We start from the raw sequence: 25,903 nt of genomic DNA, 5'->3' as shown, positions 1-25,903 counted from the left end.
GTCTGAGTCTCCAAGAGCAAGTCAATGAAAATGAATTCAAAAGAAGTTAATTAGCAGCAAACACCGGTCACTCATTAAGAAAAGGGTTAGAATGAAAACCTGTGGCCACTGCGGCCCTCCAGGACTGGAGGTGGGCACCCCTGCTCTAGAGGAACCCTCAAATACTGTAGTTAATTATGACAGTTGTTATTGTAATGGTCTATTTTATGATCAGCCAGATCAGCATCAGAGCAGTAAGTAATTACTGTTATTGAATAGTTTAGGTAACACTCCTGTCTGAATTTTTATTTTTCATCAATTGTATTACATTTTAATCCAAATACAGATGATAAACTAAAGGACCCTGACTGAAGCAGTATTGCATTTGTGGTGCTGTCTTCTGTCCAAATAGAAATCCCAAGATCCCTGCACAGTGTCCAGCTGCACCAGTACATCTACAGCTGACGGTTGTGTTATGTTTCCCGTAGTCAGTAAAACGTATGAGTGGGACGGTAACATGCGGATGGTGGGACGCGCACCACACTGCAACAGGTGACTAAGCAGGAGCATACAGAGGTGCACATGGAAACCTCAAAGGTCCGCAGACGGCTCAGTGACAACATGAAGTGAAGGGTTAAAGGAGGACAGCCAAGTAAAGTTTTATGAGACGTCTCCCCCCATGTTATCTGTGCAGGCCCCCATCACAAGTTGTGGTTTAGCAGGATGGGAACTTTCCTTTTTTATTCTCCATTTTAGGATATCGCCTTTTAAGTGCCTTACAGAGGAGCAGCAGTGAATAAAAAGTATGTCCTATATTCCTAGGCAAAAGAAATTTTCTCGATTGCTGTACATACTCACGTATAAGTCGGGTCTTGATACCTGAAAAATCGATCATAAAATCAGACCCCGACTTGTACGCCCGTTCAAAAATGTGAGTTACATTTCTTTTTGCCTCCTCCAATCTCACATCAGTTTCTCAGACACTTTGAATTTTGTTGCAGCAGCGCGGTTACCAATTTCTTTCACCACTTCAATGACTTTTAGTTTAAAACCAGCTTCATATTTTCTTCTGATCGAACGCTCCATCGTAGATAAGAGATGCTCTTACGATAAAGGTGTATGAGGGTGTGAGGTACAAAAAACACAAAACAGTGCAAACGTCACTTCAGAGGAGCTACGCTGATACAGCGCATTGCCACACACACTGTGCTCCCTCCGTGGTTCCTCTCTCAGGTGGGTGTCAGCATATCATAATCTCTTGGACCAATAGTGCGAGTTTTCCGTATTTGACTTATATGACCGACATTATAAAACGCCGGAGATTATACGGTAAAATCAAGTCCCGACTTATCCATGGGAGAACTTATCCGCGAGTATATACGGTACTTCATTACTGTTTCACGTGGGAGAGATTTGGGTTCACACCAGGCGCTGCTTTTCTTTGGGCTGTGCTTTCTCTAAAAAACAGTAGCAACAGAAGAGACGGTTTTGTGCCCAGTCTACTCCACTAACGGACCATTGAGATGTCAAAAAGTACGCTGGTCTTGAAACAAAAAAAAAGCAGGCAGGAAGGATTAGAAGACAAATGCTACTCCCTCAAAAGCCACATGGAGTAGAAAAGACCTTCATTTATAAACATCGCTGCATGTAGAATTGAACCTCCATTTGCATGGATAGTGGCGATCACTTCAGATTGTGCCCAGTGACGGTTACTGAGAGGCCAGCCATGTTCAGAGCTTTTTTCTGAACGATCCCTAGAGCCATACTTGTCATCGCCGGAGTCTCTTATGATGGACTGAGTGATGTTTGCCATCTTATCTCACATATAAGTGATATCGGCTCTGACTTTGTTAATTCTTCAGATAGCCCACAAGAGGCCCATGAATACGCCACCACAAAAGGGCTCAAACTGGCCTGAGGGTAATGGACTACAATCCAATCCAAAGTGTCATTTTGGGGTGGTGCAGTGGCTGGAGACCAAGGTTCACGTCCCAGGTGTTCCCTGTGTGGAGTGTCCTCCCACGGTTCAGAGACTTGCACATTAGCTGGACTGGTGTTGCTAAATTCTTGTGTGTGTTCACCCTGTGATGTACTGGCACCATTCCTACCCAGTGTTTGCTGGGATAACCCCCAGCTGCCCCACGACCCTGCCCAAAATAAGCAGGTTAGAACAACAGATGGATTTGTCGGATTTTATGTGATGTCCTTTTCCTAAAGAAGTGTCCCTGAACTAACAGATTACACACTCTTGACTCGGAGGGGAGACTCTGCTGCGTGTGCTCGGCGTTGGCACAACAGAGAACAAGGTGGACCTCCCTGAGGACGTGCGTGCCAGAGGAGGACGTGGCTCTTACTCCAGGGGTGCACCTGGTTGCTTTCTCACTTTGAGGTTGAGTGGTGATGAGCGATTATCGACTCGGGAGTTTTATATAACACACTGGAGTACTGCATGTTGGTCGATTCGGATCATGACATGAAGTGTTAACATCTGCTGGTGGTCTGTTCATTCCGGTTTGGCTTCATTTTAGAGTTTGCCTGTGTTTGACACTTAGTGCTGTCTGTCATTAAAAGAACTACAATGGGGGTCCTCAGTTCCCTTCATTTCAGCCAGTTTTGTAATTGGAAGCTGGGCCTAGCAGATGATGGAACTTGACATCCAATTAAATGGCCTGTTAGTGTTTACCTTTAAAGAATGAGAACACTAATTGATTACACTGTTGATTTTTCATTTCTTTAGAACATACGATCTCTCCCCCCACCCCCCAATCCCCCCAACATCGTAATAACACGGATACTTCATTAAATGAAAGCACGTCAGGTGAAGAGCTGCTGGCTCCGTTGTCATCTGCACCTCATTATTAAGTGATGGCTGGTGAAGAAAACACAAAGCAGTTAAAACAAAAAAACTTAAGCCCTAAAACCCCCCGTTGCTGTTCTCAGTAAATAAATGGGTTTAAGGGGTGTGTGGCGCTCCTGATATCTCTGCAAAAGGGTGAAGGGCCAGGTCTTTAGAGTCTGCTGCTTCCTGTGTTGGTTGTGAATCGTGGACGCTATCCAGTGACCTGAGATGGAGACTCGACTCCTGTGTGTCTTGCTGGGTTCTTAGATGCCGCTGGTTTGACTTTGTGTTGCTCATGGTGACCTGCATTGTGAGGGAGCGTCAGTTACGGCCATGTGGGGCGATCACCTGAGGACCCGAGTGGCTGGACCAGGACCAAGGGGACACCCACATCTATCTGCTGTGGCCAGGTGTGGAGGGTGTGACTGGACCGCATGTCTGCCTGGGGGGTTGCCAACCAGGCTCCTACAGCCACAGCAGCCCTCCAGGATGTAATCGAGGACCCCCGATGATTCACAAGATCCCAGGCCACATTAGTAGTTCTTCACTGATGTGTACCTGACACGCACCCCACTCTGCCTACTTTAATATTTATGGAATTTCTTTTGATCTTGGATCTCATCTGTGATGCTCAGGAATATTTTCTGCTGTGTAGAGTCGAGGTGACATTTTGAATTTGGAAGGCCTAAATGGCTCTCTGTTCCTAAGAAGTAATTATAAGTTTTTTGAAACCACTTCAGGTTTTTTTTTTTTTTTTTTGGCCAGCACCTTCTGACTCAGCAGAACACAAAGGCCTTTCTGGGGTTCCTCCTTATTTTGGGCATTCTAGACCCTAAAACCCATCACTTTTAGGCCATTTCGTGCAGAATATTACACCTTTATGATGGAGTAAACCAACTGGTGTGTTCAGTGAAAATGAGCAGAAGGACTTGAGGTTCTACAGGTGACATCAAGCAACCCCTTATGGGACAGGAGGGCTCAGAGGTATAGAAACTAAAATAGGGGTCAGTAGTACAGGAGTGTGGACTGTTGTTTGATGTTGCTGCTAATGAATACGGTGGTATTTTTGATATTTGACTTTCTGCTGGTGGTCTTAGCCCTTGAAAAGCCACCAAGAATATTTGGACTTTTAACCCTTTTTTTTTTTTTTTTTTGCATTTTATTGATTTTATTAAAATATAACAAAATAACATTCTATGCAAGCAGGTCAAGTTTGACAAAACTAGAACTAGGTCTGAAACAAATCAACTGCCACCCATGAGAAAGAGAGACAGGCCAGAAGAGTAAAACTTTAAGCTAATAAAAATAAGTCATAAATGGATAAATATAATTGGAGTTAAGAGGGGAGAGAACCTGCTGCCTCAATTTAAATGCTGCCAGGTTTTGAAAAAGTTCTGCACAGATCCTCTAAGTGAGAATTTGATTTTTTCCAATTTCAGATAATATAAAACATCAGTGACCCGCTGACTTAAAGAGGAGTGTTAGGATTCTTCCAGTTGAGCAAAATAAGTCTGCGTGCCAATAGTGAGGTAAAGGTGATCACAGTTTGTTTGTCCTTCTCCACTTTAAGCCCACCTGTGTGCCCACCAAACACAGCTGTTAGTGGATTAGGTGGGATTGGGACACCAAGGCTGTCTGAGAGGCACTTAAAGATTTTGGTCCAGAATGTTAATTTGGCGCAGACCTAAAACATGAGGCCCAGTGAGGCTGGAGCTCGATTGCAGCGTTCACAGGTTGGATTTTGCCCTGCAAACATTTTGGACAGTTTTAGGCGAGACAGATGAGCTCGATATATAATTTTAAATGGAATAATTGTATGCTTTGCACATTTGGAGTTTGAATGAATTCTCTGCATTGTTACCTTCCACTCCTTTTCTGAGATGTTGAGTGAGAGATCCTTTTCTCAGACTGTAAAATGGTTTTCTAGATTACAGAAATGCTGTCTGAGTCCTCGAGACTGAGGAATATTTTTTCCAGTATAGAGGGAGGTGGGAGGTGAAAATCGGACAGGTTTTGTTTAACAAAGTTTCTAATTTGAAGATAGTGAAAGAATTGTTGCTGGAAAGTTACATTTGGAGTGTAATTGTGCGTAGGATGCAAAGACGTTGTCTGTGTACAGATCTCTACGTGATTTAACCCCTTTAAATTGAAGTAGACATTTGAATATTTCAGATGTCAGTTTGTTATGTACTTGTACTTTTCTTATGAGCACCCTGAGTTAGGGCAGTTTACACCAATTCTGACATTTCCTTCATTTCTTACCAAGGGAGGACAAGTGTGGCTTAAAGATAAAGATGCCAGTCACTGCAGACTTTGCCAAGCGGAGTTCTCCATCTCCAGAAGGAAGGTGTGTATGTGCAAGTCCTACATTAGAGGTGGTGAGAGCAGGTTTTGTACATTTAAACATTTTTTACCACTGTAAGTCCTTAGGTGCTTGTCATCAGTGGTCTGTTGTTTTAATTCATTATTCATCATTGGCCCTTTTAATGAGCTGTCAATGACATTTAGTGGCCAGTTTCTTTAAATTAGGAACTGCATTAAGTAAAAAACAAACTTTGTGAAAGAATGTGCTTTTTTAAGGATTACCTCGTCATGAAGCCTGCGTGTCTAAACAGATGGTGCCCACTACTTTATATGGATTTGCTTGTTGTGTATGAAGTGACTTTTCAGTCCCACTCAGTTGTTTGTATTTACACACACGTCCGCCCCACAAGTCTTCTTAAAGTTAGCTGAACTTGTAAACACACGAATATCCAGTTCAGTTTCTCTCCTCGCTAACGTTGATGCCTTTGATTTGCAGCATCACTGTAGAAACTGCGGCGAGATCTTCTGTAACAGCTGTTCAGACAACGAACTGCCACTGCCAGCCTCGCCAAAGCCAGTGCGAGTCTGCAACACCTGCTATGGGATGCTCCTGCAACGCTGCTCATCGAGTGCCACGTGAAGTCCTCGTCCTCAACAACCTCACAACTGGCACACTTTGACTCTGCTTGAGGACTTGCGTTCTTTATGTTAGAGGTGGATCTTGAAGTAAATATCCATCAGGGTCTAACAGCCCCCATATTTTACGCAGGTGCTTTCTGTGACTCTCCTGCGTTTTACTACACTAATCATCTCAAACGTGATTTCTCTGCTGTGCCAAAAACCCCTCAAGGTGCTGGGCTGTGAAAGCCAGGAGGGTCCTACTGTGGTGAATTATCACGAAAGTAACCGGCGCCCCCAGGGCCAGCGAGGGGATGCTGCCTGAAAACACACGACAGCCCGAATGGATCTGCGCCAGCGATGAGGCTAATCAAGAATAGAAAGCCAGGGAGTGAAACGCTGAATCTTGGAGCGTTTATGTTGCTAAAATTCTTCTCGCCTTGTTGAAAATGATTGCTGGACGTTACTGCCAATTAAGTTTGCTTTATACAAGAATAATAAGGACATCCCCATCACCTCCCCAAAATCAGACTGGACTGATGGTACAGTAATATTAAACCTAAATTATTAACATGCTATAAGAAAATCTGAATTTTAGAGGTAGTGGAGGGGAAAAAAATATGTAATGTATTTTATAATTTTTATTGTTTTATTTGCCAGTTACAATTAATGAACGACAAACTGGAACAAACGCTCCGCCTCTTAATGGTTAGGAGTTTAAACGCACTAATCCAGTCCAACACGCCGTAGGTTGCAGTTGTCTTTGAAAAGCTGTCATAAGTGGACTTTTTGATTTTCATGTATTTTGTATGTTTTATTACATATTAATCAACACTGACTAATTTATATTAAATTTCATATTTGCTGCACTTCAATGTCCACTGTTGCTTTGTCTCTTTCCAGCCTCCATAACTGCTACACCACATATAGGCAAGGAGGCCGAGAGCCTCAAAATGTCCACAGAAAAACAAAATGCAAAACCAAACCATTTAAGAAACCACTATTAAAACTTTTATTTCTGTAAAGGTCAGAAGGTTGGAAACAGAACCCGTCTTACTTTGAAAACAGCCACAGGGGTAACCAGCTATAAAAACAGAGGAGCCGCAGCGAGATCTGCTCCCTTCAAGGAGTACAAAGCAGTCCAGCGGCTTTAAGGACGTCTAGAATTCTTAGAAAAGTCTTAACATGAAAACACAAGCAGTTCAATAGAAAAGTTTAATAAGCAAAATGTACAACAGCAGGCTTCTTTTATGGAGAGACCTCAAAGTGTCGTGGTAACATTCTAAGACATTGAGAACATCTTAAGAACGCACATCTAAAATGCATAATAATAAACAACACTCCTCCCTTTCTTATAAAGAGTTTGAAGTACAAGTTTCATTTAGCCTGGTCCACTGAAAACAAAAACTTCACTTAAAACAGTCCTCTCAGTCCTCCTCGGTTGCCTCCTTGCATGCCCAGGGCTCCAGCCATACTGCTAAACCCACCGCCACCGCCACCTCCTCCTCCTCCTCCACCACCTCCTCGACCTGTAAAACACAACAAGCCACATTCGTTATGTTCAACAATGAGAGGCCAATCACACGTGGACACCAAGGCAGTTAAGTTTTAGGCCCCCCACTTCTGACTGCTTTAATCCAACAACCGCCCTCGAAAAAGGCACCTGGGCGTTCTTTGATTTATTTCACATAAGCCCGCAGCCTTAGCACATCAAATTCAATCCTGCAGCTCCACAACAGTCAAACGAGGAGAATGTCAGCCCCCATCACACTACCCGACTTTTCAGCAATGTTGTGTTGCAGCCTTCTTGGAGTTCAACTTGCCCTGACAAAATCAAAAAGGCACTTATGGAGGGTTGGCACTGGCCATTAGCACCATCTGTGTGACCCCCCTTTCAGTCTTTCTAGTGTACCACCTAAGCCCACCGACTGAACAGCAGCAGCCATTCTCCAGGTTCACCACTTCTTATCCCCTTATAACAACACGATTGTGGTGCTGAGAGTTGTAAGCGGGTGTTGGAATTGCCCCGAGACTTCTGGTCCTATCATCAGACGTGTGGTCAGTTGTTATGTGGCGCACTTTGGTCAGCATGTGTGTCGACTCCACGCTCTCTTTCACTAACAGAAATCGGGGAGGACTCGAATGTTCTCTGGCTACTGAGGAGTCAATTGTGACCTGCAAAGTCTCCTCAGGCACAGAGATCTTCAGCCTGGTCCATATGGCTGTGCTATCAACATTGCAAATATGTGGCTCAGTTTTTTAGAAAATGAGAAAAAAATATTGCACTGTACTTCCAAACTCTCGTTCCTCATATTCCATTCTCACAACTTCAAAAGCACAACTGCGACCAACTCATCATACCTCCTTAGTCACAATCGCCCATCCAGCAGAAACCAACGTGCATCTTCAGTCCAATGCAGGGCATACAATAATAGTACAATGGCAAGGAAAAGTATGTGAACCCTTTGGAAGTATAAGTGTGCCTCATAAATACTAGCGGAGGCCAAAAAGGTCCATTTTCTGAAAACCACACAAAGCCAATGGCTTCACACATAAAACGTCTGTTGCTGCCTGTAGTGCCTGCTCTCATGAGCAGCGGCTCGACGGTGGGCTGGCTGTCTTTGTGAGACCGGTGCGCTCGGGTGGTAGTTGCAGCGAAATACAATATGGTGTGTACTACCGGTCGTCGTAAGCGTCCGTCCTCCCACGTGAACGTTGCCATCAGTGCATCATCTACACAAACGTGTTCAGCACCACAATCAGCTGGGGACTGATCAGCTGACGCCGGTAACTCACTTTCGTTTGAGCTCCAGATCAGTTACCTCAAAATCAGTTCAATTCAGCAAGAATACGAAGAAAGCTTTGCTTTGAGCGTTCACGCTGGTGTCTCTCCACATGCCATTTTAGAAGCTGTTTGCACTTCGCTACTGATGAACGGGCATGGAATGCGAGGTCAAATCAACAAAGCTGACTTTGCTTCAAGGAAAAGTATTGAAAAGCACTGTAACAAGAAGATCACCGATCTCTATCGCTCACTAGCGATCGTGTGGCTTTCAAAATAATTACTGTGTTAACGCGCAATAAAATTGTTGGCATTAATGTGTTAACACAACAGAGATAATTGACATTTATTTTAACCGAGATGATCAGCCTCTCTCTCGAACAGTCAATCTGTTTTAACTAATACTGCAAAGGGTTTTTACACCATTCTTATACCGAATACAACATCCACGGTGAATTTTTGGGGGGTTTACATGAACCCCTAGGCTAATGAAGTCAACAAAAGCAATTTGGATGCCAACCAATGAAATAAAATGTTTTATTCGCTCTGAGCAGTAAAAACCCTGCGAGTGCCATTGACATACAATAAGCATCTCCTGAGGTGAAGTGTCCCTCGTACAAGAGAGAAGATCTCTGATCAAGAAATGCTGAAATAAAGCTGGAAAGGGTGATGAAAATGTCAAGATGTCTAATTACTCATCAGTCCACAGATAGACTGCCCGTGCGTAAACAGATGATTTAGCACCGAGGCTGCTCTCCCTGGCACCCAGCCATGACGACGCCAAAAACACAAAGCCGAATGCTTAAAGAACACCCCCCAGGGTAACTGCTAAAGCCTTAAAAGAATCAATGGGACAGGTGAACAGCTCTGTTCATGAATCTAAAAACGTGCGACGCAGTGACCATGGCAGGTCACCAAGGAGGAAGCCTTTGCTCTCTAAATAAATTGTTGCTGCATTAAGTTTGCCAAAGGCCACCTGGACCCTCCAAAAGCCTTGGGGAAAATGTTTTGTTGACCAATGAAACTACAGTTAAATTGTTAAGGAAGAATATGGAGCAGGGCATACTGGTGACCAGCATGAGGACATCACCCTAAAAGTGGTGGGCGGTGTCAGTATTTGGGGCTGCTTTGTTGACACGGGGCCTGGACAGCTTACCACGAGGGGAAAATGAATACTCGCGTTTATCAAGGTATCCTACAGGAGGGCAGGCCACCAGCTGAAAGTCAGTAAAGGAACAAAAGGACAATGACCCTGAACACTGAAAAAATAAAAGTGCCTTTTGGAGTGTCCCAGGCAGAGCTCATATCTTAACGTAATGGAGACGCTCGGAGGTCCTCCATTGACACCACAGGTCCTAAGAATATGGCCAAGCTGAAGCAGTTCTGTAATGTGGGAATGGTCCAGAGCTCCTCCTGAGTGTTACGCAGACTGATCCACAGCTACTGAAAGTACTTGTTAAATGTGACTGCTAAAGCAGCAATTCAATCCAACGGTTCACTTTTCTCCTAGCACACTGAGGATGTGTGTCTACTCAAAGACATGCAGGAGGACGGATTGTGTGTCATTAACGTAAGCATACTGGGTTTGTGTACACTTGTGACTTAGATGAAGATCACGTTTTATGACCAATTAATGTACAAAACCAGGTCATTCACGAGCAGACAGATTTTCTTGCCACTGTATACTACAAAATGTCAGAATTAAACAAGGTACAGTAATGGTCATCTGATGCTTCTGAAAATTACGGGCATTCAAAGCAGCAATACCACTTACAACAGGCTGACAAGGAGGACACCACAAAATGTCACATCGTGATCATTTGGGTGATGAGTGCCAGCATCTGTATAACCAAGCCAGACAGACATGTAACCAGATGGGCCTTAGTTTTATGAAAGCACAGTTTATTTCACAATAAAAAGGTCAAACTGCTCTGTCTAAAAGGCTTCAGGATTAACAGGAGCTTCTTCTGCGACTACTGGGCATATCCATGGTCTCCAGGATTAACAGGAATCCATTTAATAAAATCTCTGTCCACCAGACAGACGTCTGCTTTTCACGAGAGAACTACTTCACGGATTTAGATCTTTTTTTTTTTTTTTTTATATATAATCTGCTTGAATATTCCGGTTGATCTTGCAACTATGATTCTTGGCACAATGAGAAGTTTGCTTGCAGGAGCGATATATTCGCGCTAATCCAAGACAGAGGCTGTGGGCCAAGGGGAGTGGGGAGCCGGGCAGGGACCTCCTCACTGCCTTTTCTCACCACTACACGGGCAGAGCCGCGGGGCACGGCTACTATTTACTACACTGTTCCTGCCAACTTCTGACATACTTACCATATCCTCCCATATTGTCCGGGTTTGCATAGCCACCTTCGTAAGTTCCAAGAGTTCCAGTTTTACCGGAAGTGCAACTCCATGGATTACCTAAAAGCCACAGGAAAATAACTGATCACAATAATATCAACAAACCACATTTTTCAGTAGAGGATTTCTGATTTTAAATAATTTTTACTTAAAAATCTTTACAACTACATGGTTTTGAATAAAATTAAACCAAAAAAGTTGCACATTTTGCCTGTATGAGACACCAAAACCACCACAAGACATATGCTTTGTAAATTCTGATACACTGAATTATTCAGATTCAGGAAATGTAGAAAAAAAAGTTGGGATAGCAAGCTGTAAGTACAAGAAATGTTTCAATTACCCAAATGAAATTTGACCACGTCGAAGTGCACATCAATACAACATCACAAAATGCTGATTACTGCATTACTGGACTCTGCACATGTCGTGCTGCTGCCTGGCAGTAAGGGGGCCAGGGTTCGTGTCCGGTATCCTCCCTGCATGCTCTCCCGGCATCTATGCAGGTTTCCTCCCACAGTCCGCATGCTACTTATGTTGACATCCAAAACAGTCGAACAAACAATACAGATGGAACGGCAGTTTTGGGGCAAGTGGAATCCATTGTTGCAATGTCCTGGTGAAACCTTCTACTCTGTTCATCAATAACTGCACCAAGATGAGCAAGGAAGAAGTCCAAGGGTGAATGCAGAAAATTAACCTTCAGCGACATGTGTAGCTTCATGGTTTTGAATGTCTGAGGTTTGTCATCACTCCGATGGGAATAACCTGGTGCTGTGTAGTCATCAACAAAATTCTCGATAACATCCTTTAAAGCCTTCCATATAAATTTCGGGTTTACCAGCAGAACTGCTGATCATTGAGGACATGTCCGATTTATGGACCAACAAAAAACATCTGCCTCAAATATCCAAATGCTTAAACTTCCTTGTTCATTGCTTTCGTGCAATTTTTATCTAGTCAAAGTTCTGTATAAAGAGGAGGTAAAAACATCTGATTGGTTAACAAGTGATTTATGTATGTGCAACTCTTTCCTGCACTTATGGAGTGGTTACTTCTTTTTAATGTAACAAGGTAGTCGTGCCCGTCAAGGACGGGCTGCAGGCAACTTTTATCAGTGTTGCAGGGTAAAAGTCATTAAGTGCAAAATTATTTGTACCATGATTAAATTTAGTAATAAAATGTTTTTTGTGCCACACGATGAATCGGGATTCGAACCCAGGCGGACAGTAGGTGGTGTTAGGTCCTAACTTTGTTCCGGCATCCAGGATCGAACCACCGACCAAGGGTAGTGTGCACTCTACCACCTGAGCTGTATGGATCTTAGTTCCAAGGCAATAATAAACATAATGAAAGTTGTTTCTAGTTTAAGTCATGTATGAAAGTGTTACATGCCATAAAATGAACGACTTATCTTTATCAAAATAAAATTATGAATCATTAACACAATCAATGCATACTTAACGAATACGTAAACTATGTTTATTCAAGTATTTAAGAGGCTATCCCTGGGTACACTACATTATTGATGTAAAGACCATCTTGATCCTCATGGCAATCTTTTCAAACTAAGAGCTTGATCTTCTTTCTTGAAGTTGCTCGAGATAAGGCAGCATACAGTGTTTCTTCGAAGTTAAGCTTGAATTTCAGACGCATTTGCTCGACTTTGTCGAGTTGGAATGTGATCTTGTTGACGACTTGAATTTGCATCTTCCTCGTTTTCATGAAGTCTATTTTCTCGTAGTCTGTCGCTCTTGCTCTCTTCTTTCGACAATTTCATGTTCAGTTGCATTTAAACGATTGTCTCGTTGTCGTAAACGTTCTTGTTCTCTTCTCTCAACAATTTCAACTTGAGTTGCGTTTGACCGACTTTCTTGTTGTCGTTGCCGTTCATGTTCACGTCTTTCAGCAACTTCAATTTCAGTGGCAGTAGAACGTTTTTGTTGCAATTGCAGACGTTCAATTTCGTGAACCAATTGTGTTTGTTCTTCCGTGCGGTTGCTTCTGTAAGCTGCAACTCGTTGGCGTTCATTTTGTCTCTGCTGTGAGATTTGAACACAAATAACAAAAAACATTTTTATTACTAAATTTAATCATGGTACAAATAATTTTGCACTTAATGACTTTTACCCTGCAACACTGATAAAAGTCGCCTGCAGCCCGTCCTTGACGGGCACGACTACCTTGTCGTACTGCACGTCACTGTTTATTCCACAGTTTTTGTTCTTCAGTAAAAATTTTTTGGTTTCTTCGTTTTTGGCAATTCTTGAGGTGTAGTTTGAGCACTTGAAATATCCAAAATCTTATTTCTTTTTGCATTTTCGTCTTCTTCAGTCGAGTGACTTCCTTCAGCTTTTCTTTTAATCCGATTGGTCACTCGCTTCCCAGTGCTTCGTTCAGCCAATCAAAACACTGATGTAAACGTACCAACCAACCGACACGCTGAAATATATATATAGATTGACACTTTCACATGGCTGTTCCGTTCACAGTACTTGGTGTATCAGAGTTCCATTCCTAGTACCAGTGCACTACTTCAATCACGCCACAGTTGTTTCAGTTGTCATCATTGTACTGCACATGTACACTTAGAATATGGCAGGACAGGAATTCTATTAGTAAGAATGGTGGCTCTGAGGCTAAGGATCTGCACTGGTATCTGGAAGGTCAGCTAGAAGGGAGCAAAGACCCTTAAACCTGAAGATTTCTCCATGGGCACCGTACAATGGTTGACCCTGCACTCTGACCTCCAAAGGTCATGCGAAAAGACACTTTCCCCCTTCAGGGATTAATAAGTGTGTGTATATATTAAAAACACACATCTTCCAAAAATAGGTCACTACAATAAAATTGTAAATGATAGGAAGATTTAAAGTGTGATCAGCAGGCAAAAATATCTAAAATATGCCCAAAAGTGTTAAGTAAAACCATTTTTTGTTGCCTAGTATAAACTGAAAATATCTATACATGATTTGTATGTTATCAGCTCAAAATGTGCACTACCAAACCTCATTTTTATTTACACATAAGCACTCTGCAATTTTCTATACTCATGAATTCTATCCTGATTATTACAGAATGATAAATTTAGACAGGCTTCCTCTCTGTATTTTAAAACAGTTACTGGTTATGCCTAAAAATTACTGCTGCTGTACTTCACAAATTCTAAAGTTAGCCCAGTTTAAATTAGGGTGATTAAAATCCACCATAACTAACAACTGCCCTCTAAACTGTGCACTTACAATTGTCTACATTGTGGGGTCTTGAACATACTCTCTAGATCAGGCCTCTATTCCTAAAGGTTTCTAGATTAATTCAGACATTCCTACTAATCATCCAATTAAAGAGGACTTGCATACAGCTCCTGTTTACATGAAAACAAAATACCTGCTACCGCACCCTCCCCACTGCAACCCAAAAAAGTTTTTGACGGTCCTAGAAATACAGTATGTATTCTTCATCTAAGTTATATTGAGGGGCATTTAATTTTTGACAGGTTTTTGATAGGATTATAATAATCACAATTATGCTCCACTATATACATTTTCAAATTTTTGATATTCCTAGCATTACAGCAAGCTATTATTAATGTATTGGTTTTATTTTGTCGCTTAAACCTCAGGCTATGCATTTCCAACTTCCCTTGTGAATATATGTTTATCTTATTGCTTTCCCCTTCATGCCAAGTTCTAAACCTGGCCTGTCCTAAACTGCCTGCCTCCATATTCCCTAGTTTAAATAAACCTTGTCTAACCTATTCATTCACCTCCGCAACACACTGGTGTCCTCCCGGGTTAACTAACCTGTCTCGACACAGAAGGGTCCATCTGTTCTACAAGAAGTCCCAATATCCCATAAACCTGTGCCCTCCTATTCTCCCGCATTATACCTTATAATTTTTGTCAGTGTAACCTGGACTGCTACGTACCACAGGCAGAACTTCAGAGAAGACCACCTTCAGCCCGGCACGCAACCCTTTAAATGTGTATTGCAAAACAGATACTGCCCCTACATACCTCCTTTGTTCCAAAATAGAGAAGGACTACTGGAACAGCACACTCCCCCATATCTTCTTCTCTATGCTTTTGTGCTCACCCTCATCAAAATGTCATTTACCCAAAGACAAAGGTCTAGTGTTTCAGATCTCAACAAGAATCTTCTGTAGATGAACAGCGACAAGCAATTAAAATAGGATGTGCATCACTGCAGACTTCAAAGCAAATCATGGTCTTCCACTTTAAGTGAAGTATCCAACATTTAGACTTTGGCATATTCATTGTATCAAGAACCTTAAGAGACTTGCATACAGTGATGTATGTTGATAATTCTTAATATGATCTGGCCGTATTGTTTTGAAATTGATAAGTCACCTGAATGCTATTTAATTTAAAAAATGTATTTACTGTAATAAAAAAAATGTAGAATCACATTTTGCACATCATTAAAGAATACATTTGAAATGTTTCCTTTGAAAGTGCATTTGGTATAAAGGAATAAAGCACACTGTTAGAAATTTTTTATTTCACTAGCAAAACCCTTTTTTTAGATCTCAAAAACAGTTACTAACCCATCTCGGAGTTACCGCTGGCAGTAGAATTCAAAAACAGCTCAATGTAGCGGTGCTCTAGAAACAAAAACATTTAATAATTAAAAAAACCTAATTCATTCGGACCATTGGCAAAGTATGGGTTATTAGTTACATTTATACTGTCATCTTAAACTAATTATTACTACAATTCAAAATCTCTGTTGTGACCATACAAAAAAGTTTAACTGCCCCCGAGATGCCAGGAAAACTGTTAATCATGTGGCCAAGATAACCGAGTGTAACCCATGCAGGGATCAGCTGTCATGGTGATGCTCGAGTTCTGCTAGAATGAAACCATGTGGGTCGGTTTTGAATTTAATTTTGAGATTTTTGGGTGTCTGTCAAGGAAGCTGTCTGATGAAAGCGAGGCTGGATGAAAATGTGGTAGAGATTAAGGAAAAGCTAAATGGGGCTGGGTGAAGTGTCATCAAACAATCAAAACAGCAAACACAGATTATTCCACTGCTACTAAGAAAGCAGGCAGTATCGTACAAAAACTGGTGTAGTACCTGCGCTAATTAAGCACATTCCTCAAGTGAAAAAGTTCACTATGACAATTGCGCTTAAACCATTAGGAGTATAATGGCAGTTTTCATAGACTTTACTATAAAACTGTACACTCATGCAACAGATGCTACTGTAGAAATTTAAAACAAAAATACTCCTTAATACATACGCATGTGGCTTTTGTCTTTAGACATGGCCGATACTGCATCTTCATGTGTTGCAAATTCTACATCAGCTTCTCCAGTAGCCTTTCCATTGGGAGTCACATCGATGTTAACTCTCATGGGATTTAATGGAGAGAAAAACTAAAGAGAATACATTTGAATTAGCTTCAGAAATTATTATTCATTGTTCTGGAGAAACTAAAACTTCATAAACCGCAACTGGACAGGGGTAATCAGTAAAATGGGATTAATGAGAAACAGCAGAATATTGAGTGACCATCCTGAACTGTTAACATATATAGTTAGTGAATCACAATCCACTGTTAAGACTAGAACACAACTAAATGAATAAAAAATAACTTTTGTTCAATCTCTTCTCGCTGAACTTTAGACCAATAGGCTGTCACTTTAAATCCCATTTCTGATTGATTGTAGGACCCTGAACAAGTCACTTAACACCTATGCACCAACTGTAAAATACAGTGGTGTGAAAAACTATTTGCCCCCTTCCTGATTTCTTATTCTTTTGCATGTTTGTCACACAAAATGTTTCTGATCATCAAACACATTTAACCATTAGTCAAATATAACACAAGTAAACACAAAATGCAGTTTTTAAATGATGGTTTTTATTATTTAGGGAGAAAAAAAATCCAAACCTACATGGCCCTGTGTGAAAAAGTAATTGCCCACTTGTTAAAAAATAACCTAACTGTGGTGTATCACACCTGAGTTCAATTTCCGTAGCCACCCCCAGGCCTGATTACTGCCACACCTGTTTCAATCAAGAAATCACTTAAATAGGAGCTGCCTGACACAGAGAAGTAGACCAAAAGCACCTCAAAAGCTAGACATCATGCCAAGATCCAAAGAAATTCAGGAACAAATGAGAACAGAAGTAATTGAGATCTATCAGTCTGGTAAAGGTTATAAAGCCATTTCTAAAGCTTTGGGACTCCAGCGAACCACAGTGAGAGCCATTATCCACAAATGGCAAAAACATGGAACAGTGGTGAACCTTCCCAGGAGTGGCCGGCCGACCAAAATTACCCCAAGAGCGCAGAGATGACTCATCCGAGAGGTCACAAAAGACCCCAGGACAACGTCTAAAGAACTGCAGGCCTCACTTGCCTCAATTAAGGTCAGTGTTCACGACTCCACCATAAGAAAGAGACTGGGCAAAAACGGCCTGCATGGCAGATTTCCAAGACGCAAACCACTGTTAAGCAAAAAGAACATTAGGGCTTGTCTCAATTTTGCTAAGAAACATCTCAATGATTGCCAAGACTTTTGGGAAAATACCTTGTGGACTGATGAGACAAAAGTTGAACTTTTTGGAAGGCAAATGTCCCGTTACATCTGGCGTAAAAGGAACACAGCATTTCAGAAAAAGAACATCATACCAACAGTAAAATATGGTGGTGGTAGTGTGATGGTCTGGGGTTGTTTTGCTGCTCCAGGACCTGGAAGGCTTGCTGTGATAGATGGAACCATGAATTCTACTGTCTACCAAAAAATCCTGAAGCAGAATGTCTGGCCATCTGTTCGTCAACTCAAGCTGAAGCGATCTTGGGTGCTGCAACAGGACAATGACCCAAAACACACCAGCAAATCCACCTCTGAATGGCTGAAGAAAAACAAAATGAAGACTTTGGAGTGGCCTAGTCAAAGTCCTGACCTGAATCCAATTGAGATGCTATGGCATGACCTTAAAAAGGCGGTTCATGCTAGAAAACCCTCAAATAAAGCTGAATTACAACAATTTTGCAAAGATGAGTGGGCCAAAATTCCTCCAGAGCGCTGTAAAAGACTAATTGCAAGTTATCGCAAACGCTTGATTGCAGTTATTGCTGCTAAGGGTGGCCCAACCAGTTATTAGGTTCAGGGGGCAATTACTTTTTCACACAGGGCCATGTAGGTTTGGATTTTTTTTTCTCCCTAAATAATAAAAACCACCATTTACAAACTGCATTTTGTGTTTACTTGTGTTATATTTGACTAATGGTTAAATGTGTTTGATGATCAGAAACATTTTGTGTGACAAACATGCAAAAGAATAAGAAATCAGGAAGGGGGCAAATAGTTTTTCACACCACTGTACATTAAAAGTTTCTGTCAACAAAATGTGTCAACCAAATAATTTCTCAAAACTATCATCTTACAAATGATACAAGTTATCATACTTTAGCAATATCTGCTTCTGTGGCTCTGAAAGGAAGGCCTCTCATATGGACAAAATGGCCACTGTGAAAACCAGAACTGGCATCTCCAGAGCCGCGGAAGCCCGGTCCACTCACACCTGGAGGAAAGAAACAAATACTGTTGTTAAAAAAAGGGAACCAGTCATAATCATGCTTTTTCAAGAAACATTGCAAATCAATAGGTAGCTCCATGCTAGCTAATGAAGCCTGTGTAACCTAAAACAATTTTCTTACTATGTTATATTGTAAAAACAAGACAACTAAGCTATACACTGCCGAGTTTAAATTTCTCCATTAGAATTTTACAAAATCACCTTCTCAAATCATGCACGGTCTTTTTAAAGCAACCATAAACTATGAAGTGCTACAAATAAAACACAAAGACAAAGTTCCAAGATCTGGACAGCCAACACAAATAACAAGAAAAAGATTCAAAATCACCTCTGCCTCGGTCAGCCCTCATTTGGTCATCAAACATGCCATTGCCAAAGCAATAGTTATTGAAGCCATTATAGTTGTCAAATCTTCCATAACCTTGAAGAAAAAGAATGAATTTGTGTTACACAACATTAAGGTAGTACTCAAACAAATTAAGACTTTTAGAATTACATTAACATATACACACACAGACACACCAAAAAAGTACTCTGTAGATGTTGCAGATTTTTTGAATATAAACTAGCGTTGGCGACCTACTACACGTTTGAGTGGGACAGCATGTCAAATTTAACTACTGCAGTTGGTGGTTCTCGTCACATTGAGGAGATCAGATTACACTAGTAATTATCACTGGGGATAAAAAAATTTCATGAATTGCTCACAATTTCTCAGCATCATCAAAATTTCACATGTACGCCTCACAATCAATTAATGTGCTGCCTGAGAGTGCTGGTTACTGTATGAATGTTTTTTGGATATGGCAAGTTCAAGTTCACCCAAGCCTAGACCCATCACTTTGTTTAATCCATTCTGTCATGGTATGATAAACAACAAATCGACAGAATCCTTGCAATCAGAATGTATTTATTGTACTTTTGAATGACCACTCACACACTCATTAGCTTTCGGACACACATACATCTCCACAATCTGATTTTTTTTGCAAGGTACAGAATGCTACAACAGAGTCACTATTAGACAGTCACACTAAGACTGGCAGTCAAAGGCACTCTGAGCGACTTAAGATTATGGAAATGTAGGCTACTGCTGAAAATTGCTGGAAAACTCATGTAGTACAGTTTGGGGGGGGGGGGGGGTTGAGGATTAAGAGGAAATCATGAGCAAACAAACAGTTTTTAAAAGCCTAGGGAATGAGAAACAAATACTTTATACCATGGATAAGGATTAATTCGTTCATAATGTTTCAACTACAATAGGCTATATCCATACGGTAGTGCTGACGTACTTCTGGTGAAATCTCAGCCACTTCTATTGTCCATACTGCAGTTGTAATTTTAGTTTAGTGGCGAAAATGTCCCAAGAAAAAGAAGCTTCAGCGTACAGAATGTTCTAAAGCTGAACACTTGTGTACCTTTGTGTTGAGCTTCCAGTTAGTACAACAAGGTACTCAGTTTTCATACATTTCCCTCTGATGTGGAAACTTGATCTAAATGGATTATCGCTATCCAGAGAGAGTGCATTAAAGTTAATCCCCGTACCAGAGTTTGTAGCCAGCATAAAAAAAAAAAAAAAAAACAACATTTGCAAGCCAGGGTCTGGGACTGGACGGCCACTGTTGAAGGGAGCGGTTCCTGTGTTGCTTGAGTGGAACAATTTCTCTGTTACACTTTCGAGATGGGTTTGGAAGAGGAGAAAGCAACAGATGGAGGTTAACACACCAGGCGAGAAGGATGAAAAGAATCCTCGAGGATCACAACTATGCTTTGGCTCCGCATCCAGCACTTGATGAAAACATGTCTCACAGAGAGGAGATCCTCCTGCTTAACAAACAAATTGAGGCCCTTACAATGAAGCAGTGGCTTAGCATTCACTGTTTTGCTGGTTCAGACAGAGACATTCACTTTTTTACAAGGTAAGATGTCCAGCAGACTCCCGTGATCATGTATTGTAGCACTGGCGCAGAGCAGGATTCCCGGTTCTTTAAATGCCTCTTTCAGATGGTTCACTATCCATCAGAGGATTGCTTGCCTTTTGTCACACTAGTTGGAAAAAGTGCATGCAACTGTGCAGAGTCACCGTTTTTTAAGGCAGTCCTGATATTGATGATGTAATGCCAGCTCACTCTTTTGGTGAATCATCCCTAGCCGATATACTTGTCCAGTGCTGGTGCAGTATAAATCTTACATAAATATTCACGTGTCCCTGAATAAAGTTTAATGACTAATTATTGAAATTGTTTTTTTAAAGAAGCCTAATGTAATCACATTTGTCCCATGTAAGTTGTATATATGTACATCCAGAGCTTACCTTCGCAATTGTGGATGTAGCTTGAAACCTACAGTTTGAAGCCTTTCTACTTTTTAGCTCCTGACATTATGCACAATGTTTGAATAATGCTCAGATTTATGGTAAGTGATGCAAGTCACATGTCTTGAAGCGATCGAAAAAAAACACCATAGCTAGTACATTTTGACATCATACCAGAAGTGCAGCAGCTAGATCACATGGAATCCGGAAGACAGTATGCATATAGCCCATTAAACAGTAACTGACAATCACATTAATACCTCTGCATAGTTCTGGCCTCAGAAAAGAGAAACTGGTTTCATATTAAATACTGCAATTACCATCACTTTTACCCAACAAAAAGTAGGAGAGACACACTTAGTCAAGGCCCCCAAGAACCAAGAATGTCCGGAAAGTATTCACAGCGCATCACATTTTCCACATTTTGTTATGTTACAGCCTTATTCCAAAATGGATTAAATTCATTTTTTTCTTCAGAATTCTACACACAACACCCCATAATGACAACGTGAAAAAAAATTTACTTGAGGTTTTTGCAAATTTATTAAAAATAAAAAAATTGAGAAAGCACATGTACATAAGTATTCACATTCTTTGTCATGAAGCTCAAAATTGAGCTCAGGTGCATCCCGTTTCCCCTGATCATCCTTGAGATGTCTCTGCAGCGTAATTGGAGTCCACCTGTGGTAAATTCAGTTGACTGGACATGATTTGGAAAGGCACACACCTGTCTATATAAGGTCCCACAGTTGACAGTTCATGTCAGAGCACAAACCAAGCATGAAGTCAAAGGAATTGTCTGTAGACCTCCGAGACAGGATTGTCTCGAGGCACAAATCTGGGGAAGGTTACAGAAAAATTTCTGCTGCTTTGAAGGTCCCAATGAGCACAGTGGCCTCCATCATCCGTAAGTGGAAGAAGTTTGAAACCACCAGGACTCTTCCTAGAGCTGGCCGGCCATCTAAACTGAGCGATCGGGGGAGAAGGGCCTTAGTCAGGGAGGTGACCAAGAACCCGATGGTCACTCTGTCAGAGCTCCAGAGGTCCTCTGTGGAGAGAGGAGAACCTTCCAGAAGGACAACCATCTCTGCAGCAATCCACCAATCAGGCCTGTATGGTAGAGTGGCCAGACGGAAGCCACTCCTTAGTAAAAGGCACATGGCAGCCCGCCTGGAGTTTGCCAAAAGGCACCTGAAGGACTCTCAGACCATGAGAAAGAAAATTCTCTGGTCTGATGAGACAAAGATTGAACTCTTTGGTGTGAATGCCAGGCGTCACGTTTGGAGGAAATCTGGCACCATCCCTACAGTGAAGCATGGTGGTGGCAGCATCATGCTGTGGGGATGTTTTTCAGCGGCAGGGACTGGGAGACTAGTCAGGATAAAGGGAAAGATGACTGCAGCAATGTACAGAGATATCCTGGATGAAAACCTGCTCCAGAGTGCTCTTGACCTCAGACTGGGGCGACTGTTCATCTTTCAGCAGGACAACGACCCTAAGAACACAGCCAAGATATCAAAGGAGAGGCTTCAGGACAACTCTGTGAATGTCTGGGCTTGGCAACTCAAGAACTTGATTCCGATTGAACATCTCTGGAGAGATCTTAAAATGGCTGTGCACCGACGCTTCCCATCCAACCTGTTGGAGCTTGAGAGGTGCTGCAAAGAGGAATGGGCGAAACTGGCCAAGGATAGGTGTGCCAAGCTTGTGGCATCATATTCAACAAGACTTGAGGCTATAATTGCTGCCAAAGGTGCATCGACAAAGTATTTGAGCAAAGGCTGTGAATACTTATGTACATTTGATTTCTCAGTTTTTTTATTTTTAGTAAATTTGTAAAAACCTCAAGCAAACTTTTTTCACGTCATTATGGGGTGTTGTGTGTAGAATTCTGAGGAAAAAAAATGAATTTAATCCATTTTGGAATAAGATTAACATAACAAAATGTGGAAAAAGTGATACGCTGTGAATACTTTCCAGATGCACTGTACATCTCAGTTTTGAAAACATTTCTTAAATTAACATCCCTATGGAAAATATGCACTAATGTCCTGAAATGCAGCTTATGAAAAAATTAAAAGTTAAATGCGTGAACATGGTAACTGCAATAAAACATACTTGCAAAATGTAGGGACAGGTACTGTTAAAATACATATGTATTCACTCAGCATAAAGAGAGGTTTAAAAACAAAAATTGTAACAAACCACCACCATATCCACCCGGTCCACGCATTGGATCTAACAAGCTTCCGCTGCTGCCTCCACCTCCACCTCCACCACCTCCTCCTCCTCCTCTACCAGGCAAAGGTCCAAAAAATCCTCCACGCCCAGGCATTGGCCTATCGTATGGTCCAGGTCTTTGTACCATCATCCTTCGTGGCTGTTCATAGTATGCCTGAATTGCATTGGAACTGCTCTTGAAAATTTCAATGTACCTATCCAAATCAACATACCAAAAATTACAACAAGAAATATTTTATTTAATTTGTACATGTAACCTATTAATAAAGCAACATCTGAAAGCTCAATGATTTACAGTTTTACTGATGGTAAAATTCTGAAGAGCTAGTTAAATGGCTGAGTAACATCAAAACAAAGCTCATAAACCTGCTATAATGTGGTGGAACTCCACTGTACTAAATCTTAAATGTTACTAAAATATTTTATATATATATATAAAATAACATTACAGAATGTGGGTAGAAAATTAGAAGCACTTGCTAATAATCGGACAAAAAAGTAAAAAAAAATAAATATTCAACCACTTCACATACAAATTTTGATGCATAATGTAATTTAAGATTGTGTTTTACACTATACATATAATTTAATTCACTTAACCATATTTGTTTTGAATAAAGAGCTCTGTACTTGTTACGCAACAATATGACAAGAGAACCAACAGAGAAAAGGTCAACCTGCAACTTGCTGTTCTGCTGTCAGAATAAACTTCTATCACCCCCACAATAAAATGAAGGCAAAACCCATTACTGTGGAATGGAGCAAGCCACGGTTTGACCATTTTCTATACCACAGACACCGGACACTTGGCACAAATTGAAATCATTCCTATTGCGTAAGGCTGCATTAAAAGACAATCTGCTTCCTAATTATTAAAAATTTATGCCGTTAAGTACTGGCAATGGATCAGGTAGTGCTCACACTTTCAAACCTGGGAGAAAGAAGTACTAATTACTGGAAATGTGTAAAATCCTTAATTTAAAATTACTGACCCACATCTAAACTGTAGCACAATAATCTTTTCAATACAACTATTGCTTCACTTTGCCCTATATGACAAAAAGAGGACCTCACATCAACCCTACTTACAAAGAGAAAAAAAACAGCAATAGTGCATTTACTGTTAAAAACATAAGGGAAGAATACATATAAAACAATATTACCAAGGAAAACAATCCTGCGGCATCTGATGTTAACCAATGCAGACTTTAGAATCCCAGTCCACTGTTCTCATACCACAAAATAATCCCTTCTCTCACTGCCAGAGTGTCTGTTCTTACAAAACCAACCTATGTCCCACTTCATCACAATGGCATCTTTAAACCCCTTTTGGTGCCTATCCAGCCAAGACCTAAAAAACACACACTGTCTGTGGCAACCATACAGAGGACAGTAGGTTAGCACACTGGACATCCCAGCACATTTGAGTTGACCTGGTCTTCAAGTCTCTCTCTTTACGGTCTACTCCCAAAATAGAGAAACATGCTCTCCAACTTTGGGTCAGTGTGGTGCTATGTGTTTTCATTGGGCCAAAAACCATGAACACCTGCCTTGGGGAACACTGTATTCTCCCATCTAGGCCATTTCTCACAGTTCCTTGTATGGGTATGTCTGCCTACTGCCCCTTCTGATAATCCAGAACATGTGCACTCCAACTTTGGGAAAGGCAACTGTTCAACCCTGCCCAGTGTGTGGTGGGTCTTTCTCCTGCAAATAAGACATGCCTACTTAATTAATAATGATAAATACTAATACTATAACTGACTTTACCTTCTATAGTGCCTTTTATAACAAACACCAAGACATATTACAAGTACAGAGCTCTGTAACTGTAGCATGTGTAGTTTATTGATATTCATTGAGACACCAAGGCTGCTGTTATTCCATAACAATAATTCAATATTTCTGACAAGCCATCAATTTCAGAAATGCCCAGACTTTTCATTTTTGAGCAACTGGCGTGATTCCTTACTCAGCTTTAAAATATATACTAGCATGTCTTTTTTGAAGGGGCATACAAATCCCAAAGTAAGCAGGTGCTACTAATTTATATGATAGTACTTATATCTGCATCAGTCACAAATTAAACATTTAAAAAGGAGGACTTAGCAGATGAAACCATTATTGTGCACATCATATGTATTATAGAATCCCTAAATGATGCAATCCTTCCTCATTACTGTCCACGAACATTTGTGTTGCAACATTTCATAATAATCGATAACTATACAAAGCACACCAATAAATTAATCATTTTATAATCTCATCTTAATTTGCATGACCCCTCCTCCCTCATTCAGCCCCCTCTATCACCCAAAGTAATTAGTAACATTAAATTACCATCCCATTCTTTCCATCCCCACCTGTGCCCTATTCTTTCCTTGTGTTTCCCCAGAGCTTTTTCTGCTATCTCCTTTGAAGCAAACTGCACGAAGGCTTCCCCTGTGTTTCTCCCCTGGTAGTCCATCGGCAATGTTATCCCATTTGGCACGATTTTCAACCCTTTAACCCAAGGACAAATAACCCCATCAAGGGGTGACATGTTAAAAGCTGTGACATTCTCACTGTTCCCAACATTATAAATAATTAACTACAGCTCTCAAAACCCATTTATACTGTCCTGTTTAAATTCAAAAAAATCTATTATTAATGTCAGACTTTACATAAAATCAATGGTATGTAAATTCATATACATTTCTAACAAAACATTTTCAGTAAAATGTACACACTTAAATTAATCAATATTTTATACATTTTTAAAATGGGAGAGATTATAGATTTGTTTTTCACTTTAATAAAATCAAACAATTACATCAACCTTCAAGGAGAGACTAACATATCAAGAATTAACATTACAGACTAAAGTTATATAAAACAGCCAATC

At 40.9% G+C, this 25,903-nt stretch overlaps 2 protein-coding genes across 5 annotated transcripts in view; one reads left to right on the top strand and one right to left on the bottom strand.

Moving 5' to 3' along the window:
* rufy2 (RUN and FYVE domain containing 2) overlaps positions 1 to 7,033 on the top strand; it is a 105,364-nt gene extending 98,331 nt beyond the window's left edge. For 2 of the 3 annotated variants that reach the window (XM_028795954.2, XM_028795952.2), the window contains exons 17-18: positions 5,085 to 5,165; positions 5,619 to 6,607. In XM_028795954.2, coding sequence (XP_028651787.1) covers positions 5,085 to 5,165; positions 5,619 to 5,762 — 225 coding nt within the window. In that variant the 3' untranslated portion in view covers positions 5,763 to 6,607. Of the gene's footprint in view, positions 1 to 5,084; positions 5,166 to 5,618; positions 6,608 to 6,895 lie in introns of those variants that run through there. The other variant, XM_051923464.1, reaches the window with a different exon arrangement.
* Positions 1 to 25,903, bottom strand: part of hnrnph3 (heterogeneous nuclear ribonucleoprotein H3 (2H9)) — a 51,899-nt gene that overhangs the window by 11,097 nt on the left and 14,899 nt on the right. Inside the window, exons 5-12 of one of the 2 annotated variants that reach the window (XM_028795956.2) lie at positions 25,383 to 25,521; positions 22,984 to 23,213; positions 18,793 to 18,885; positions 18,334 to 18,449; positions 16,156 to 16,291; positions 15,459 to 15,515; positions 10,862 to 10,951; positions 6,942 to 7,269 (exon numbers count right to left, since the gene is read on the bottom strand). In XM_028795956.2, coding sequence (XP_028651789.1) covers positions 7,154 to 7,269; positions 10,862 to 10,951; positions 15,459 to 15,515; positions 16,156 to 16,291; positions 18,334 to 18,449; positions 18,793 to 18,885; positions 22,984 to 23,213; positions 25,383 to 25,521 — 977 coding nt within the window. In that variant the 3' untranslated portion in view covers positions 6,942 to 7,153. Of the gene's footprint in view, positions 1 to 6,941; positions 7,270 to 10,861; positions 10,952 to 15,458; positions 15,516 to 16,155; positions 16,292 to 18,333; positions 18,450 to 18,792; positions 18,886 to 22,983; positions 23,214 to 25,382; positions 25,522 to 25,903 lie in introns of those variants that run through there. The other variant, XM_028795960.2, reaches the window with a different exon arrangement.

The sequence above is a fragment of the Erpetoichthys calabaricus genome, chromosome 2, assembly GCF_900747795.2.
Source record: "Erpetoichthys calabaricus chromosome 2, fErpCal1.3, whole genome shotgun sequence".
Lineage (NCBI taxonomy): Eukaryota > Metazoa > Chordata > Cladistia > Polypteriformes > Polypteridae > Erpetoichthys > Erpetoichthys calabaricus.
This window is presented reverse-complemented; position numbering and strand designations above follow the sequence as displayed.